Source organism: Carlito syrichta, unplaced genomic scaffold (assembly GCF_000164805.1).
Source record: "Carlito syrichta isolate Samal-C Ts95f unplaced genomic scaffold, Tarsius_syrichta-2.0.1 Scaffold302449, whole genome shotgun sequence".
In the NCBI taxonomy this organism is placed as follows: Eukaryota; Metazoa; Chordata; class Mammalia; order Primates; family Tarsiidae; genus Carlito; species Carlito syrichta.
Window position 1 is genome coordinate 473,162 of NW_007246545.1, and position 19,944 is coordinate 493,105.

At 41.5% G+C, this 19,944-nt stretch overlaps 1 protein-coding gene and 1 pseudogene across 1 annotated transcript in view; both read left to right on the forward strand.

The window, feature by feature from the left end:
- KIAA0586 (KIAA0586 ortholog) overlaps nucleotides 1–2,873 on the forward strand; it is a 110,441-nt gene extending 107,568 nt beyond the window's left edge. Inside the window, exon 32 of the mRNA XM_008056687.2 lies at nucleotides 2,722–2,873. Within this exon, the coding sequence (XP_008054878.1) occupies nucleotides 2,722–2,873 (152 nt within the window). The remainder of the gene's footprint in view (nucleotides 1–2,721) is intronic.
- Nucleotides 2,874–19,233: 16,360 nt separating this feature from the next.
- LOC103259033 lies at nucleotides 19,234–19,813 on the forward strand (annotated as a pseudogene).
- Nucleotides 19,814–19,944: the final 131 nt, after the last annotated feature.

Consider the following 19,944-nt stretch of genomic DNA (forward strand, 5'->3'; position numbering starts at 1 on the left):
CACTCCAGTCTGGGTGACAGAGTGAGACTCCAACTCAAAAAAAAAAAAAAATTTTTTAAAGTGTAGTTGTTGGTATTTGTTAATTGTAGTTTTTATTATATTCTGATAAAGCTAAATTTCAAAATCTTTCTATTTAAAATATTTATTTTTTTTTTTTTGAGTTGGAGTCTCACTCTGTTGCCCAGGCTGGAGTGCAGTGACATGTTCACGGCCACCACAGCCTCGACCTACAGGGCTTAGGCAATCCTTCTGCCTCAGCCTTTCAAGGAGCCAGAACTACAGGCACGCGCTACCACACGCAGCTTATGTTTTGCTTTATTGTAAAGACAAGGTCTCATCAAGTTCCCCGGGTTAGTCTTGGAACCCCTGAGTTCCTGCAATCCTCTCGCCTCAGCCTCCCAAAGTGCTAGGATCACAGGCCTGAGCCAATGTGCCAGGCCTATTCCATTTAAATTGATGTAAAACTTAGTGTCTTCTTAAATGCTAAGGTATTATAGTTTATGATGTTGCTATAATGAAGTCAAATCTTATCTCCCTTTTCCCTTTTTATAAGAAAACAAAATTGATACAAGTAACAAAAAGAGGCAGAAGAGTATTTAAAATAGTCTTTGTTAGACTTCCTAAAATGAAAGGAATTTGCTTTTTATTAGTATTCTGATCATCTTGGACAGCTGTGATTGAGTCATCATTGACATCTCCAGAACTGTCTACTTTTACTGTGGCCCCTATAAAAATGTAATGGAAAATTCTCCTTTATTACTGTGGAAACGACTTGAAAAACATTAAGGGATTTTAGAAAAACTACTGTTATTCTTGACTGAAAGATGTCTTTAAGATTGTTTAAGATAGTTTATTTTGAAGGTGTTTATTATTGTACCTATGGTAAATCCCTGAAATTTAAAATGAAGATATTTTTGTGGTTTTAAATAATACCAAGTTGACATTCTTTATATTCTCAGGCAATGTGCCTTAGGGGAGTAAATTAGAGTATAAGCAGATAGATACACATATATTTTAACATATTAATGAATTCTTTATGTCAAACTTCCTCCTCCCTGCTCCCAGCCCACTTGATATTAGACAATGTAATACAGCCTTAAATCCGTGGAGTTGAAATTTATTCTTTATTTGATTAAATGTAGAAATAATGAAGAAGAGTCTATTTTATAGAGATAAATGTTTTCCAAAGTCAAATGTCAATAATACTTGAATGACTACTTCAGTATGGCTTTCCTCTGATGTCACTTCTCTTTTATCACTTCTGTGAACCTAATCGCATAGCACCCATAAGCACTCAGTAGATGATTATTAATTATATGACCCTGATTGAGCTGCAATTTTTTTTTTTGAGTCGGAGTCTCACTCTGTTGCCCAGGCTGGAGTGCAATGGCATGCTCACGGCCACCACAGCCTTGACCTGGACCTGCTGGCCTCAGGTAATCCTTCCACCTCAGGCTTCCAAGTAGTTGGAACCTCAGGCACATGTCACCACACCTGGCTAATTTTTTTATTTATTGTAGAGACAAGACCTTGCCATGTTACTCAGGCTGTTTTCGATCCTGAGCTCAATGATCCTCTCGCCTCCACCTCCCAAAGTGTTGGGATTGCTGGCATGAGCCACCACGCCAGCTGAGGGGCCGTTTTTTAGGAGTAGGAGGAAGACCAAAATGCCTTGGCAACTTTTGACTTCATATGCTTCTTGCATGGCTCAGATCTTACCTCCTTAAAAAAATAAATAATGTTCTTTCTGTAACCAGCAGCAAATCCTTAATTCAGGACTTTTACAGTGTTTTATTGGACTTCTAACTATTTACTTCATGGTAATAGTAGCCATCTTTTAGTGAATATGGGACCTCTTCGTTTTTGAGCCCTTCCTAAGTGCTAAGCTCTGTTGTTGAGCTCTTGACTGATATTGTTATTATTATTATTTTTGAGTTGGAGGTCACCCACGCTGCTCAGCCTGCTGGGCTCAGGTGATCCTTCCGTTTCAGCCTTTCTTTTTTTTTTTTTTTTTTGAGTTAGAGTCTCACTTTTTTGCCCAGGCTGGAGTGCAGTGGCACATTCATGGCCACCCCAGCATAAACCTGTCAGGCTCTAGCGATCCTTCCACCTCAGCCTTCCAAGTAGCTGGAACTACAGGCATGCACTACCACGCCTGGCTAATTTTTTATTAAGTGTAAAGATGAGGTCTTGCTAAGTTGCCTGGACTAGTCTCGAACCCACAGGCCCGGGCAATCTACTTGCCTTGGCCTCCCAAAGTGCTGTGATTACAGGCTGAGCCATCAAGCCCGGCCCCAACTGATACTATTTTATTCTTACTATGCAGTGCAAGGTAGGTACTATTATCCCACTTAACATATGGACACATTGAACTTTTGCGTGTAAAATGACTTGTTCAAAGTCACACAGCCAGAGGAGTCTAGATTTCAGAGGAGTCTCTTAACCCTGCTCCATCTTAGCCTAGTATTTGTCATGTGTACCACAACCCTTGGCCCTTGTATATTGTCAGAACGGTGTCTCTACCTGATTGGGAGTGAGAGTGGGAAGGAGAATGGGTGTATTTCATCTTTCTGACAGTTGTGGGCACCTTGAGAAAAGAGATTCCTTCATTTGCAATTCTCATTTCGACCCCCTGGCCGGCATTCTTTAGGAAAGTGTAAATAAAGCACATCAATACTCAGGATCTGCTTGTTTAGCTGAATGAATTTCTTCTCTTTGCAGGTGGGAAAGCAGCAACACATGTCACTTTGCAGATGCCACCTGCCAAGATGTCCGTGATGCTACCCTCAATGAACCGTGAGGATTGCTCTCAGCCTCTGAACATGGGCATGGTGCAGGGGGACACGGAGTCCTCAGGGACAGACACCTTCTGAGTGAGAGCCAGCACAGTGTTTATGCCACTGGTTTTGAAGTATTTTATTTTGGCTTAAAACCATGTCTCAGACTATTTTGGTCTTTGGGCATATTTTGAAAAATCATAAGTTTTTATTGACATGAAAATGTAATTTGGGTATTTAGGTAAGATTTTTAAATAAAATACATAGAAATCATTGTAAGTCTGGTTGTGAGTTGTTTCTTAGAAGCCTGAGGTAGCATGGGATAGTGGGAAGGGCCTGACTTTTGGCATCTAATTATTCATATGTATATGATCTGTATATACATATGAAATTATGTAGCTCAGAGTATTTGTGTCAGTATTTTTCACAACAGCAAATAATTAGCCTGTCAATGCGGGACTGGTTGAAAACATGATAGTACATCTGTTCAACGAAATACTATGCGATACAAAAAAGAATTTTAAGCATTTATGTACTGATATAAAATTACCTCTGAGATACACTTTTATTTTTTGTTTTTATTTTGTTTTGAGTTGGAGTCTCACTCTGTCGCCCAGGCTGGAGTGCAGTGGCATGCTCATGACTACCCCAGCGTTGACCTACTGGGCGCTGGTGATCCTTCCACCTCAGCCTTCCAAGTAGCTGGAACTACAGCCGCGAACTAACATGCCCTGCTAATTATTTATTTATTTGTTGTAGAGATGAGGTATCACCAAGTTGCCTGGACTGGTCTCTAACCCGCAGGTTCAGGCAGTCTAATTGCCTCAGCCTCCCAAAGTGCTGGGATTATAGGTTGAACCACTGAGCCCAGCCCAGGATACACTTTTAAAGTGAAAGGAGCCATGTGCAAAATAGTGCATGAACTATGTTACCATTGTTTAAAATGGGTGGGGAGGAACCCAAATATATTGTGTGTACACAAACCCTTACGTGATTTGTTTGTATACGATTAAATAAACAAGAAACGGAGAACTTTGTGTCTAGGGAGGGAATTGGTGGCTAGGAGATGGAAGAGGCTATGCCAAATGACTGTAGTTGCTTTGCATTTGAACGTCAGTTGTGACAAGAAAAAATTATGAGTGAGGTTGATTTTTCATATGCCTTATGTATACCTTATAAATGTTTATACTGTATAAACATGTGAAACATGTAACTCTATTACCTTTCAAACATAAATACATAAAATGAAAAGCATCACTTTATAATCAGACACATGTAGACTCTAATTCCGATTTCTGCACTTACTTGTACCGTGATGGGGACGAATAAGCTCCTCCTTGTCAGGTGTCCTGTATGAATGGATTTACCTACTTGTTTTGCAGAAGAATGGACATTAGTGATGGTGGGTGGATGGGTGGGAGTGGGGTTGTTTCCAGCCCAGTGCTTGGCACCAGGTAAGTGCTCAATAAATGGTGTCTTTATTTTCTTGAGGGACTCAGTGTCGTATACTAGAGGGTAAGCACATGACAAAAAAGATAGCCTAGCATTAGGAAAAGTATATCCCCTTGAAAAATTATATTCGGTCACAACTGAAGTTCAAACACACAGTAATTACAGTCATCCTTGACTTTTCTCAGCATTTTCCTAGGTTACCTAGTGGGTCTCACCCCTGGCTGCACATTAGAACCTCTGGGAGCTTTAAAAATACTAGAGGCTGGGCCCCATCCCAGAAATTCTGATTTAATTGATCTTGGGTAGGGTCCAGGCATTGGTATTAAACAAGAAAAAAGACCTCCGGAGATTTTAATGTGCTCTCAGGTTTGGGATTTACTGAAGAGCAAGTTAGAATTCCTTAAGCGTCTGGTAGGGTCAGTTGCCTGAGGATTTTTCTCACTGAAGATAGAGGCCACAGGAACCTAGGGAAGCTCAGAAACGTGTGAGCCTTTCTCATACATTTCCTCTCATGTCACAGCTTCCCTCATGTATTTGGTGACTGAAGTTCTTTAAGTTTCACTTTAGAACCTATTTTCTTTTCTTTTCTTTTTTTTTTTTTTTGAGTTGGAATCTCACTCTGTCGTCCAGACTAGAGTGCAGTGGCCGCCCCTGGCCACCGCAGCCTCGTCCTGCTGGGCTCCGGCAATCCTTCTGCTTCAGTCTTCCAAGTAGCTGGAACTACAGGCATGTGCTACCACACCCGGCTAATTTTTGATTTATTGTAGAGATGAGGTCTCGCCAAGTTGCCCAGGTGGGTCTCGAACCCGCAGGCTCAGTCAATCCACTCACCTCAGCCTCCCAAAGGCGCGGGATTACAGGCTGAGCCACCGAGCCTGGTTTAGATCTATTTTCTTTGCTATGGCCCTTTGAACAATCCTCCCTATAATAGATTCCTTTAAGCAAGTGGAAGAAAAATGCTGCTCTGTGGATTTTAATTTGTTTTGATGTTCATCTACAAGTCTCTGGATAAGATGAAAGTTGGGGACAGATTTCTAAGTGCTGCTTCATTTTAATCATGAATCCCTCTCCATCCCCAGGCCAGGCTCGGTGGCTCACGCCTGTAATGCCAGCACTCTGGGAGGCTGAGCCCGCAGGATTGCTCGAGACCAGCCTAGGCAACATAGTGAGACAACATAGTGAGACCCTGTCTCTATAAAAAAATAAATAAAATAGCAGGGTGTGGTAGTGTACACCTGTAATCCCAGCTACTTGAGAGGCTGAGGCGGGAAGATTGCTTAAGCCCGGTAGGTTGAGACTGCAGTGAGCTGTGATTGTGCCACTGCCCTTCAGCCTGGGCAAGAGAGTAAGTCTCTGACTCAAAACAAAAACAAAAAATCCCCACCCCTGGCCCTTGCCGCCTTGGTTTCTGGTTTTCAAAGTTTTTTCTACTTGGGAATAATGTTAGCAAGATTTTATTTTAGCAAAAGCATTTTTTATTTAAAGGTGTTGGTAGTTTTTTCCCTGTAACCTAGGAAGCCTGCCTTTGCTAACTTTAGGGGAGCAAGTATAATTTTTGATTTATTCTCCTTGTGCACTTGAGCTTTTCTTTAAAAAAAAAATGTGTCTTTTCATCAGCTTTTGTTTTCTAGGATTATTTCTGTCAGGGTTACTCCTATACATATTCTTCTGCCACCTACCTAAGGTTCTTCTGGAATAAGACTATGTGTGTGAAATTAATTGAAGGGCACTTTAAAAAATTTTATAAACTTTTAAAACTGCTTTTTATATTTAATTTTATAATTTCCAACTTCTGGAATACACTGTAAGACATGCTATTAAGAGCTAGACTCAACGAAGATGAAGGTTACTGATCTTACTAATCTAATATGCCTTAACACCAGGGTAATGTGTATTTAAAATGTTCCTTTGGTTTAAATTCTAAAATAAATTTTCTCTTTGTATACTTTATTATAATCTTGAATAACCATTTTATCTTCAGAAGATTACTTCAGTATATTATACTATCACATATTTCTGGTTTCTTAATAATTTTTCTTTTTAAATGCTAAACATATCTTTAGATCTCTTTTTTAATTAACAACTCAGAACATTTTTCTAAATAAAATAGCACTTTTAGCACTTTTTAAGTTCATAGTGGATTACCACCCTCTAAAATAATTCTATTAGTTGAGATGTTTTGTCTTTTGAAAGATGCGCTAGCCAGGTGCTGTAGCTCACACCTGTAATCCCAGCATTTTGGGAAGTTGAGGTGGGAGGATGCTTACATCCAGGAGTTCAAGATTAGCGTAGGCAACATAGCAAGACCTTGTCTCTTAAAATAGAAAACAATTATCCAGGCATGGTGGTATGTGCCTATAGTCCCGGCTACTCAGGTGGCTGAGGCAGAGGGATCACCTGAGCTCAGGAGGTTGAGGCTGTGGTGAACCGCGAATTACACTCCAGCCCGACAGAGTGAGACTCCAACTCCAAAAAAAAAAAAAAGGATACCTTGATGCTATAGCATTTCCTTAGAAATTAGTAACTTGAACAGTTGTGGAGAGTAAAATCCTTAATGTTTCTGTGCTGTGACTGAGAAAACTCACTGAAGTATTCTTATCTATCATATATCTGTATGTGTATTTTAACAAAAATTGTGTATGAAGGGCATTGGTCATACAGTGTGATATGTATCCCCAGGGGCAGGCTGGGCCGAATGTTAGGATTTGTCATTCCCATTTTTGGTCATCTGCCTCTCTGGACCACAATAAATTTTGTCTCTTCCTAGTATAGGATCATCATTTGATCACCAACATCAGTTGCACAGTAGTTTTAGACTCTATTAAAAATGCATTAGGGAAAATCAAACAGAATTATAGTGTTATAATTCAAATCAAACAGAATTATTATGTTATAGTGAGAAGTCCCATCATTATAGGAAATTTCACGAAGTTTTAAAATTTGACTTAACCAGGAGAATAGGAAAATAGATTCCAAGTCTCAGACTATCAAACTTTTGAGAGTAATCAGCCTGTCTTTATTTTTTCCAAGATTTTTTTCATCTTGTCCTGATGAAAGGGCTCAACTAGGACAGCTTTGCTCTACTCCACGTGTCTAGCCTCACATGTGCATTTACAACTAAGTTAATCACCAATAGCCTCATTCACATGTCTGCCAGTTGCTGGCTGTTGGCAGGACAGTGGAGAACTGGGTCATGTGTCTCTTATTCTCCAGGAACAATAGAAAATATTAGCCAGAGTACAGATGCCCCCTAGGAGGCCAGTAAATACTGTAAAACTATGTGATGGTCCATTAATTACCAAGACCGAAAGTGACTCAAAGTTCTCTTTCTGGGCCTTTATAGTGTGAATGGTTACATTTATAATTTTAGTCATAGCGAGGGATAAGTTATGGATACATCTCTCAAATTTAGGGACCCCTAACCAAGGTTATAAACCCTCAAGCAAATCAGTAGACTTTTCTAACTTCTGGGAGGTCGCTCCTCTGAGACCTCTGAAGAGACCCAGATGGTGAGAGTGAACAGGAATTAAAATCTTCAAAGGAGCTGGTAAAGAGTCCCAGGAATAGTTCTCAGTGTACATAGAGGTCACAGATAAAGAACAGGCCTGGTGCAGCTCAATTAATATGATATATATGGAAAGAGTTGAAAGTATATGTCTTTTCCCCTGAATTATGATGACAAACAGTGATGACTGTTTCACTCAACATTTGGCATCCTGCTTTGTCTGATCATGTACAGTTTTCTATTTTTTACAGGGTGTTACATTATCAGTAAATATGTTAGTTGAAATATAAGAGGTACTTCTGCCATCAGGACTGTTGTATGGGACTGCTTGGTAAGTATTTTTATTTCCTCTATTCATATTTCCCAATAGTTGGATGGTTTATGAAATTACTATAGGTACCCAGGATAATTTTAAAAGGTCACTGAGTAGACTTTACCAGCCTGAGTGTCTGAGTCTAGAGATATTTGTTCTATGTTCTTAAGTAGATAGGAAATGCTCATATCATATGCTTGATGGGGTTTGCTAGCATTAAGCAGAGGTATTCCCAGGATTTGAGTGATGCCTGGAGTTGGAAATGGATAGCAGGCCCAGCAAGAGGTCAGGTTAGCAGATGAAGCTGTGGTCTCTCGTTCTTGAAAACAAGGGAGAGGAAACGTATTTTGTTTCCCAAAAAGGGGGGTGGGGGGGGAGAAATGAAGAAAAATAGAGTCATAGAGAAGGAAAGCTATAGCCTGTAGTTGCGCATTAACAATCAAGGAAGTTGGTCCTTTTGATTGGGCATAACAAAAAGTTCTGTTTTTGTTTCATTGTCTTGGGCGGAATTTGCCTTACCAAGTTGTCTGATCTGATGGTCTCAGGTACACCTTGTGCCTTGAAGCCATCAGCTTCTAGAACCTTTTTACTGAGACTCAACATGTGGCCACTCAGGAGAGTGGAAGTCGATTGGTCTGAGATGGAGATTCATTTTCATGATGACACATGAAACTGTGGGAAAACTGTAGCTGTTGTCAACAGTACCTGAAATGACTCCTTCTGGTAATATACTAAGTCATTTTTATGTCTGTATCAATGAGCATTTTCTGTAGAACAAAACCACCCCAAACTAGGTAGCTTAAAACAACCATGTAATTTACTCATGCTTCTGTGGGTGAACACTTTGGGCAGGGTTCAATTAGGACGGCTTTGCTCTACTCCACGTGTCTAGCCTCACACGTGCATTTACAGTTAATCACCAGTAGCCTCATTCACGTGTCTGGCGGTTGCTGGCTGTTGGCAGGACAGTGAAGAACCAGGTAAAGTGTCTCTTATTCTCCAGTGGGCTAGCCCAAGCTCATTCATGTGATGTTGATTTGAGGGTTCCTACGAGCAGCCAGAGAGGTCAGTTTTCGAGTCTCTGCTTGGGTCATGCTGGTACTGCCTTCTTACTCAAAGCAAGTCACATGTCCAATCCCAGATTCAAAGAGTAGAGAATTAGACTCTGTCTCTTGATGGAAAGATCTGTAAAGCCACATGCAAGGGAGTATGCATATGGGATAGGAAGGATTTATGGCCATTTTTGCAATTTAGCACACACTGATTTCTAGTGGACTTACTGAGCTAGAAGTCATGTAGAGGCTTGGCAATGTCTTCTTTGGAAAGATGGCTTGCACAGATTGAACATAAAGCCATATACTAGATTAGCTTGTAACAAGAGTTAGCTACATCTGCCTGTGACAAAATATTGTTGTTGGTAGAGTTATTCCTAATCACATGGGGCATTCTGTAAATGACATCCTAGGGAGAAAATCTGTTTGAGCTCTGATGAGGAGGTCATGTAGCCATAACACTGCTGGCAGAACCCTAGGCTAAGACAGATAATGGATTTTGATGCTTTAGACCTGGAGTTAGCAAATTTAATTTTCTCAGTAAAGGACCAGATAGTAAATATTCTTGACTTTGCAGACCACATATAGTCTCTGTCACATATTCCATATTCTTCTTTGTTTTTTCTACAAATTTTTAAAATATGTAAGAAATCGTTTTTGGCCCATGGATCATATTAAACAGACTGCAGGCCAGATTTCACCCATGGGCTGTAGTTTGCCAACCCGATTGGGACAGTTTTTGCCTGTGTCTCCATTTGTTTTGTTTGTTTGTTTGTTTTTATCTCTCCTAAATGGAGAGTAAAGTTTTCATGTTAGGAAAGAAATCCTGCAGAGTTCCTATATGACTGTTACAGTGAAATTAGTTCTGCAACCATGAGTTAGGAAAATAGGAATTCCCTATGTTGGGAATTCAAAATCTAGCAATATGTTCCTTTTGAAACATCTGTGGCTTTTCCTGAAGGAATGTGCTCTATCCATCCTGATAACTTATAGACTATTACTAATACATTTATAGCCTAAATACCTGGATAGTTGTATAAGACCCATTTGTAAATATTCAAAGGGTCTTGAGGAATTTCTGTATTTTGTTTTACTTTCCCAGGTATACTCTGTCATGTTAATTATAGGTGAGATATGATTCTACCATTTCTTGATCAAATTTGGAATTTTTTCCATTATTTAGTTACTGTGGAATATAGTTTGATTCTTTCATGATGCAAAAGAGCTTGGGTCAGTTTAACCAGCATCCACTGAATGGACTGTGGCACCCCTGGGCAGCTGTCAGAGATTGCTGGCACTCATATTTATGAAGAAAGCCTCCCTATAGTTGCCAGTATTGTTTTGCCAAGGGTTGGATTGATTGTTATGCGTCAGTGGTAGCCTCTCTAAACTGAACCAATCTTCCTTACAAGTAGGGAGAGATGTCAATTTGATGGAATTCTTTATAGTTGGGATAATAAAAGCTACTTGTTGAGCATGTGAGTTAGCAAGGGCATTGTGCTGGTTTTCTTTTTTTTTTCTGAGTTGAAGTCTCACTCTGTCGCCCAGGCTGGAGTGCAGTGGCACACTCATGGCCACCCCAGCGTTGACCTGCTGCGCTCCAGCAATCCTTCTGCCTCAACCTTCCAAGTAGTCAGAACTACATAACTACCATGCCCAGCTCATTTTTTGATTTTTGTAGAGACGAGGTCCTGCCAAGTTGCCCGGGCTGGTCTTGAACCCGCGACTCAGGCAGTCCACTAGCCTCAGCCTCCCAAAATGCTGGAATTACAGGCTGAGCCACTGGGCCCGGCTGCTGTTGGTTTTCAGTGTAGTGTTTTGTCTGTGAGCTTCTACCTCAATTGATGTGTATTTTTAAAATTGAGTAGCTTTTAATAAATTGTTAATATCTTTACCATTTTTGATGAGGGTACCTTAAGAAGTAAACAATCCCCTTTGTTTCTATAGCATCCCAAAGTTATGAACAATTCCAAATGCACATCTAATGTTTATCATTTTTTTTTGCCAGAGTTCAAGATCAAGTCAAGAGTTCAAGTTCATCCACTTGGGCAAATGGAACGTTAGGCCACAGAAGCAGCTTTGTTCTGTGGTGACAGTATGTCCTGAACAGAAAATGCCTTTGTTATTTTTGAGATGAGAATCATGTACGAGTAGTATTAAGTCAGGATTGACTAAGATTTGACCTGGGCATTCTTGTGTTTAGTTTTCACTTTTTTTTTTTTTTCTCTGGTTGGCATCTCACTTTGTTGTCCAGGCTGGAGTACAGTGGCACGTTCATGTCCACCCCAGTGTTGACTTGCTGGGCTCAGGCGATCCTTCTGCCTCAGCTGTCCAAGTAGCTGGAACTACAGGTGCATGCTACCATGCCCGGCTAATTTTTTGATTTATTGTAGAGATAAAGTCTTGACAAATTGCCCAGGCTGTTCTCAAACCTGTGGGCTCAGGCAATCCTCTCAAAGTGATGGGAATGCAGGCTTGAGCCACCGTGCCTGGCCAGTTTTTATTTTTTACTGAAGTATATAACTTATATAATAAAGTACTAATCAAGTGGAGAGCTCAATGAATTTTCATACGTGTATACATACCTATGTGACTACCCCTAGATAGAAATAGAACACTTCCCCACATTTAGAAGGTCCCTTTGTGCCCCCTTTTTAGTCAACCCATCCCCCTCCTCTCCTAGAAGCAACCCCCATTCTGACTTCCATCACCACCAGTTAATTTTGTTTATTTTTGAATTTCATGTAGGTGGAATCATGGTCTTTCTTTCGAGTTTCTTTTGTAATGTAATGTCTGTGAGATTCATACATGTATCAGAAAAAAATTGTTATTTTTTATTGCTGTGTGGCAATACATTGTGTAAATATACCACAATTCATTTATTCATTCTACTGTTGATGGACATGTAGGGTCTTAACCACTCTTTGTTATGAACAAACTGCTATGAATATTGTCCATTCATTTTGTGGGCAGATGGACTGATTTCTCTTGGATGCATTTCTGGGTAATAGGGTAGGCATAACTTAGCTTTAGTAGGAGCTGGGCATTCTTAATTCCCAAGGTACCAACCACTAAACAGTCATGGATTCTCTTTATCTAGAAGAGGGAGTGAACGGTGGGATTAAAATTTGAATAATGTAAAATTGTTCAGTGGGCAGTAGGATTTCACCGTCAGTAAGGCAGCTGACAGAGAAATGCTGAGTGTTACCCAGAAGTCTCAGGGATTGCACAGCATGTGGAATATAAAGAGTTAGTGCGGAAGTGAGCACTAGTCAGCCTGGTGCAGAGGCTTTGCCCAGTGATATGCTGCCTCCCCTATGCAGGCAGGGAGAGTGTGTTGTAGCCACCAAACCAAGAGATTTGTTCAGAGATGTAACAAGCTTCTGGTGTGAAGCTTCTCTCTGCAGAATTAACACTCCTACTAGATGGCTTTGTCTTCTCAACAATCGGAGAGATGGGTTTGGCACAATTAGGAATATTCCAAGTGTAGAGTTGCTGTGGAAGGCCTTCGAGGGGGAAGACTTTTTCTACCTTTGCAGCCCATGTGTCTGTATTCATGTCTTAGTAAGTTCTTGTGAGGGCAGTCCTAAAAATCTTAGTTGACTTTGAGTTTGGGGGCTTGAGTAAGGAAGAATAATTTTTATTCTGAAGGATAGCAGAGTGTCTGCCTGCAGAACAATCATGACCAAAATTATGTAGTTTCGAATTTTGTAGTTATTTTATAATTATGATGTTATACATTTTCAGTTATATAGACCAAAATTAGGTAGAGTTATAATTTTTCAGTTGACACTTTGTCTTTTTTCTGCCAATTTTATTAAGATACATTTCAAGTCTTAAAGCAGGAGAACACAGCAATAAATTATCAACCTGTATGTATAAAGGTAGATCCTCATGGAATAATTGAATCCTTTAGGCCTTTTATTTGGACATTGAGAATAATATGAGGGTGATTCTATTCTGTAAGTCCTTCAGTCCCATGATTTTCCTGCATGAAGAAAGCAAGCACTGCTTCTCCTTAACTACTGTGGCTACTAAAGAGAGCTGCACATCTATCCACTGCCATAAACATTTACTCATGAAGGGAATGGGAGACACGATAGTATTCGGGTAGGAAACAGTAGGACTCTAAGACCCATCATTCTATTGATTGCTCTGAGTTTCTAATCGCTCTAGGTGTTTTAATCAGGAATGTGAGCTTTACAAGAGTTGGCACAAGTTAAAGTAGCCCTTTTTCTTAAAACCACAGCAACAACAGAATGGGACTGGTTCCTGGGAGCTCCTTAGGTTTGAATAAATCTTGGGTAATTCAGACAGGAGTCTGTTTTGGTTTTGGTTTTTTTTGTTTTGTTTTGTTTTGTTTTGAGTTGGAGTCTCATTCTGTCACCCAGACTGGAGTGCAGTGGCCACTCCCAGCCACCGCAGCCTCCACCTGCTAGGCTCCGGCGATCCTTCTGCCTCAGCCTTCCAAGTAGCTGGAACTACAGGCACGCACTACCACGCCCAGCTAATTTTTTGATTTATTGTAGAGATGAGGTCTCACCAAGTTGCCCAGGCAGGTCTCGAACCCGCAGTCTCAGGCAATTCACTCACCTTGACCTCCCAAGGCGCAGGATTACAGGCTGAGCCACCGAGCCCAGCCCAGACAGGAGTCTGTAAGGATCAACCTGAATCTTAATAGAATCAGGATTAATAAACATCGTCCTTAGCCTTTGGATGCGGCCCTCCAAGGTTTCAGTGGAATGCTCAAATTGTCTACCAACCCTTCTGAACTAGAGGGATGAGGATCCTAAACTCTGTCCTTCTGGTATTAGGCAACTGTTACAGTCTCCACTCAGTTCTTCCAGGCTTCCAGCTGTTGGCTTCCATGTAGTTCCTTGGATTTTTACCCAGCACGTGTGCTTTTCAGAGGCAAGCTCAGGACTGAAGAGTATTTGCAGATATTGGGACCCCCCCGCATCTGTATGGGATTCCCCTGCTCAATCTTCAGCCTTTCTGAGAGCACTAAGTGCTTATTCTGACTTCAAGCCCAGGAAGACCACCCTTTTTGCTTGAGTGTATCCTCTATGCATGTGGCATTGGGAAGTGCCCCAGATAACCCAGGTGCATCTTCCTCCTTTCAAAGTTTAAATAGTCCCAGTTTCTGCCTGCTTTTGTTCATTCTCCAGTGCCTTCAGACAACTGGTTTTTATATTTTATCTGGAGTTTATAATTGTTACTGGCAGGAGAGAGAGTCTGGCATAAGGTATTTCACCATTACCAGAAGCTGGATTCGAAGCAGCAGTAAAATGGTGAAGGAGAGGGAATCACACTTTCATCTGTAAACCTTCTTCTCCTTCCTCTTGCCTTTCTCCACCACTGGCTGCAGCCTTAATAGGAAGGCCTGGGAACTCAGAAGAAAGGAGCAGAGTAGAAAGCAGAGATGAAGAGGTAGCTTGAGTCTTTAGAGAATCAGGGTGGTCTCCCATTGCATGTGAACCTCCTCTCATCAGTGGGATCATGAAATACCAAAGGAGTGGTTCCAACTCTGGCTGTGGACCATTTAAAAACTGCGCTGCACAGGCCCCACTCCACACCCACCAAATCAGTAGCCAGGGAAGGGCCCAAGTGATTCCAGTGGTTAACTGTTAACTGGGACTAGGAACCATTACTAGAGACAAGGGGCTGCAACATGTTTCTTGAGCGAACAAATGAATGAATGCATTTGCACAACTGGCATTGGTGAGGTCATTCACACAAGTGAAATGGCGTCCTCTGTCACTGTATGCTGTGTATTTGAGGACCCGTCTGAGGGCTGTGGAAAGTATCAGCTAAAGTACGTTTTGACACTGATATATGATACTGTGCTTCATGGGAAATAGTTCAGAAGCAGCCAGAAGTCTGAAGTCCATCAAGAATGTGTTAAATGCGCGATGTTCTGTTAGGTTTTTCAATCTCTCAACAGTCTTGAAATTTGTTTGTCATTGTTCCAGTTTATATGCTCCTAGAAATAGCCTTTTATTGTCCTGCATCTGACACTTAAAAATCCTTAACTCAGGAAACAAACCTTACTTATCTTTGGAAGTGTTTTACTTGGATCAAAATGCAGCTGAATTCAAATGCTTTATGATGCCTGAAAAATAACACCCAGAGGTACAATTCTAAAGTGACTTTGAAATCCTCCCCATTTAATAAGAACCTTTCTCCTTTGGGAGGGTAATTTTTTAAGAGGCAATAATCTGGTTCTTGGCATTAACCTAAGACTCTTTTGTCATTAAATGTTGTAAACAAAGCTCTGCTTGCAAGATGAACATACGTCAAGTTTCAGGGACTCTAAACTTCCCTACTAGAAAAGGGACACGTGCTTCACAGTGAATTGATAGCCTCATTCTGTGACTGCACTGAAAGCCTTTGGTTCAGGGCAGGGAGACTGTCCACAACAGAAGGGCTTACATCAGGGTTGGCAGGATGTGGTTCCCCTTTTTCAGGTGCTGAAGATGACAAGTTGTCCCCCAATAGACGACATAATGAGGTACCTTCCTAGAAGGTCATATCATCATTTATTCTCGTTCACAGCATGTTTATTGCAGAAACATTAATCAACAAAGAGGTGTGTGTGTGTGTGTGTGTGTGTGTTGTGAGTCTTCTCTTCTGAAGCACAATCAATAAATCATAGTTTCATTTTTAGTTCTTTTTCTTGCTGCACATTCATATCTGGATTTTCTCTTATAAAACAAACTTCCTATGAAGCAACAATGATGATTTTAAAGAAAGAATGAATATAATGCCTAGCACAAGACTAGTCTTTTAATACACAAAAGTTTTTGGACACTTATTAATGATAATCATATTCATCAATTGGTAGCCTTGACAATCATGGATTGTTTAAGTGGGGCTAGAATTGGCCCTTCTTTAACACCTAGTTTTCTAACAAAAGAACAGCAAGATGATCAAATGTTTATTTGGAAAATTTATGAATATATTTTCTTTTCTCATGTTAGAGTTTTCATAAGTTTTTTCTTAGCATTATTGTTTAATCATCCACCTGGGATGAGAATTAATTAAGAAACAGAAAAGTGCCAGGCTCAGTGGCTCAGCCTGTAATCCTGCACCTTTGGGAGACTGAGGTGAGTGGATTGCCTGAGCCCGCGGGTCTGGGCAGCGAGACCTCATCTCTACAATAAATCAAAAAATCAGCCAGGCATGGCAGTGCATGCCTGTAATTCCGGCTACTTGGAAGGCTGAGGTGGAAGGATCGCTGGAGCCCAGCAGGTCGAGGCTGCAGTGGCCATTGCACTCCAGTCTGGGCCACAGAGTGAGACTCCAACTCAAAAGAAAAAAAAAAAAAAGAAACAGAAAAGTAGAGTGAGGTTGAAATGTGTGTTGGGCAACTGAAGAATTTAAAATGAATACTTTAAACTCAAATTGCTTGTTCTTTTCATATGTATGAGAAGATAAAGTTTCATAAAAGGGGCCCTAAATTCCCTGCTTTTATGGGACTCCACTTTTTTCCTTTCTCTCTTAGAATGCTAAATATCCTCCTTCTCTGGAGACTAAATTAAGTGCATCTTGAATTCATTTCTTAGAACATAAGAAATCTTTCCCTTCCCCATAAGCTGTCAGTACCATTTATATTTTAAATGAAAGGCAACCCTTTTCCTGAAGGAGGGACTCCAACTTTCTTTGGGGATTATCTAAACAATGTCACGTGCCCCCTTTCCTCTGTTCCATCTTCGCATGAGAAAGCATAAATCATGTAACCCAACAAATAAACACAATTGACATGTTATTTCTCTTTCTATAGAGACATCGGTTCTTTAATCTCCTATTTCTTGTGAGCAGGCCTACTTTAGAGGACTGAAATCCTAGTGTATACACGACAGTATTCTGCAAGTAAGAAAGAAAAAACTCTAATGGAACTGTATGTTAGAGAAATTTAATGTAACCTGACTACATGAATACCTCTTGCTGTTTTGCTCTGCTCATCCCATTTGGCTATAAAAACCAGAAAACATGCCTGCCGAAAGGGAAAGAACACCTAGGTAAGAGGAAAAATCTAACCGTGACATGTTGGCAAAACTCAGTGCCAAGAACCTGAGACTCTCTCTCAAGCATGATGTTTCACTATTAAGGTTTTATAAGAAGTTAAGTTTAACCTATTAAGAAAAGGGCGATTTTAGAAACAAGGGGAAAGGAGCAACTTTGCCCTGTTCATTCTTCTTTAGTATAAACTAAGTATGAGGCTAATGCTTTCTTGGCATAACATGAAACTGGGAACTAACAAAAGAGGAGCAATTAAAGCTCACCTGGCCTCAGAGTTCTTCTTTCCATAAAAGTTAAACCTTAATGGCCGGCACTCAGTGGCCAAGATTGGCCAGAAATATTGGACAGGACTTTTAATTGGCATAGAGTCATTCAAAATAAAAGTCGTTAAACTCAGTGGAGGAAGCCTAAGAGAGGAGCCGCTGTAGAGTCCCTTCATGTGTCTAGCTCAGGATGAGCCCTGTGAAGGGGGCTGCTTGTATGAATGACATCTGAGCCCCTTAGGGCAACTCAGGGGTATCTTCTGGAGTCTGGGAAAGTCCAAGGAAGTGAATTTTGTTCCCAAAGAAAATGGGTTTTGCTGTGATTTTCCTTTCTTCTTCTTCTTTTTTGTTTTTAAAATTTTATTGTTGTTGTTGTTGTTGAAATGGGGTCTCGCTATATTGCCCAGGTTGGTCTCAGGCAATCCTCCCACCTCAGCCTCCCAAATTAAGGATTAAAGGCATGAGTCACAAACCTGGCCATCTTTTTTTTTTTTTTTTTTTGAGTTGGAGTCCCACTCTGTAGCCCAGGCTGGAGTGCAGTAGCATAATCACGAGCAGGGCTCACTACAACCTCAATCCTTTTGCCTCAGCCTCCCAAGTAGCTGGGACTACAGGCACGTGCCACCATGCCTGGTTAATTTTTTGTGGAGAGGACATCCTGTTATGTTGCCCAGGCTGGTCTCAAACTCTTGGGCTTAAGCAGTCCTCCCACCTCAAACTCCCAAACTGCTGGGTACAGGCTTGAGCTACTGCACTTCGCTGCTGTGGTTTTTTTAAATCTTGCTTCTCCCGGTCCAAGTAAATTCCCAACATTTAACCCATAGAGTGCAGGCATTCTGAGACTCAGGCAGGGTGGGGGCAGCTGCACTGATAACATCAAGGAGGGCCCAGGTACTTACTGTGTAATAAATGAATTCCCTGTCACAGGTAGAGAAAATGAACTCTTTTTCCCAGTCAAGGGCCCAAGCAATAGGTGATAAGGGAGGTGCTAGTCCACTAACAGAGGACCTGCAGAGAGGATGGTGGTGACCTAAAGCCTGACACAGACAGAAAAGGCTGCTGCTGCTAGATAGTAGAGAGAATTTCTTAGGAGAAAGTTGGTTTGGGGTGGTGGGGAGTTTGATGGGGTCCAGTATAAAGACCTGCAAGAAGACCACTTGGAGAGCTTGTGTCCCAGGAGTTTGAGGACCTGTTGGACCACTGTCTCAGGACTCTCAAGGTGGGAAGCTGTGTAATAAGGCAGGCAGGAAGCATAAGAGCAGCTATACTGCTTGGGAACTCACTCCACACCCACCAAAGGGGACCATGCAAAAGTAGGTGAGCGTTTTTCTAGGACCAGAAGTGGCAGCGACAGGGAGAGCCCCACTAGAGACATTTAAAATGTCCCAAGGGGACTGCCTGGGGGGTGACATGAACCCAGTCAGGGTTGGACCATTAAATTCTCCGAGATAAGCCAGGCTCAGTGGCTCAGCCTGTAATCCCACGCTTTGGGTGGCTGAGGTGAGTGGATTGCCTGAGCCCGCGGGTTCGAGACCTGCCTGGGCAACATGGCGAGACCTCATCTCTACAATAAATCAAAAAAAATTAGCCGGGCGTGGTAGCATGCGCCTATAGTTCCAGCTACTTGGAAGGCTGAGACAGAAGGATCGCTAGAGCCCTGCAGGTTGAGGCTGCGGTGGCCGGGAGCGGCCACTGCACTCCAGTCTGGGCTACAGAGTGAGACTCCAACTCAAAAAAAAAAATTCTCTGAGGCTGAGAAAAGAAATAAAAACAGTCAGCTAGAAGGAAATGCATTACTCGCACTAAGAGAATTAAGGTCTGAGCTGTTTTTGTTCCATCTACTTTAGGAATGAAGACCATTCTCAGCAATCAGACTGTAGACATTACAGAAAATGCCGACATCACTCTGAAGGGACACACAGTTAATGTGAAGGACTCTGGAGGAACCCTGTGGAGGGACTTCAGTCACATCCATGTAGAACTCAGACCCCTTGGGAAGAAAAAGAAGAGGCTCCATGTTGACAAATGGTGGGGACGTGGAAAGGAACTGACTGCTGTCGTGTCCTAAAGAACTATCTATAGTCACAGACAGATCATGCATGAGGACGTTGCACTGGGCTTCCCTGTAAGATGATGGCTGTGCATGCCTGCTTCTTTGTCAATGTCCCTATCCAAGAGAATGGTCTTGTGGAGAAATCTGACATTTACTGGGTGAAAAGCACATCCAAAGGGGTCACCCGAGGCCAGGGGTATCTCATGCCCAGAAAGATGAGTTAATCCTTGAAGGCAACCACATTGAGCTTGTTTCAAATTCAGCTGCTTTGATTCAGCAAGCCACAAAAGAACAAAACAAGGATATCAGGACATTTTTGGACAGTATCCATGTCTCTGAAAAAGGAGCAGTTCAGCAGGCTGATGAATAAGATCTAAAAGTTGTTCAGCTAGCCAGGCTCGGTGGCTCAGCCTGTAATCCCGTGCCTTTGGGAGGCTGAGGTGAGTGAATTGCCTGAGACCGCAGGTTCGAGACCCGCCTGGGCAACTTGGTGGGACCTCATCTCTA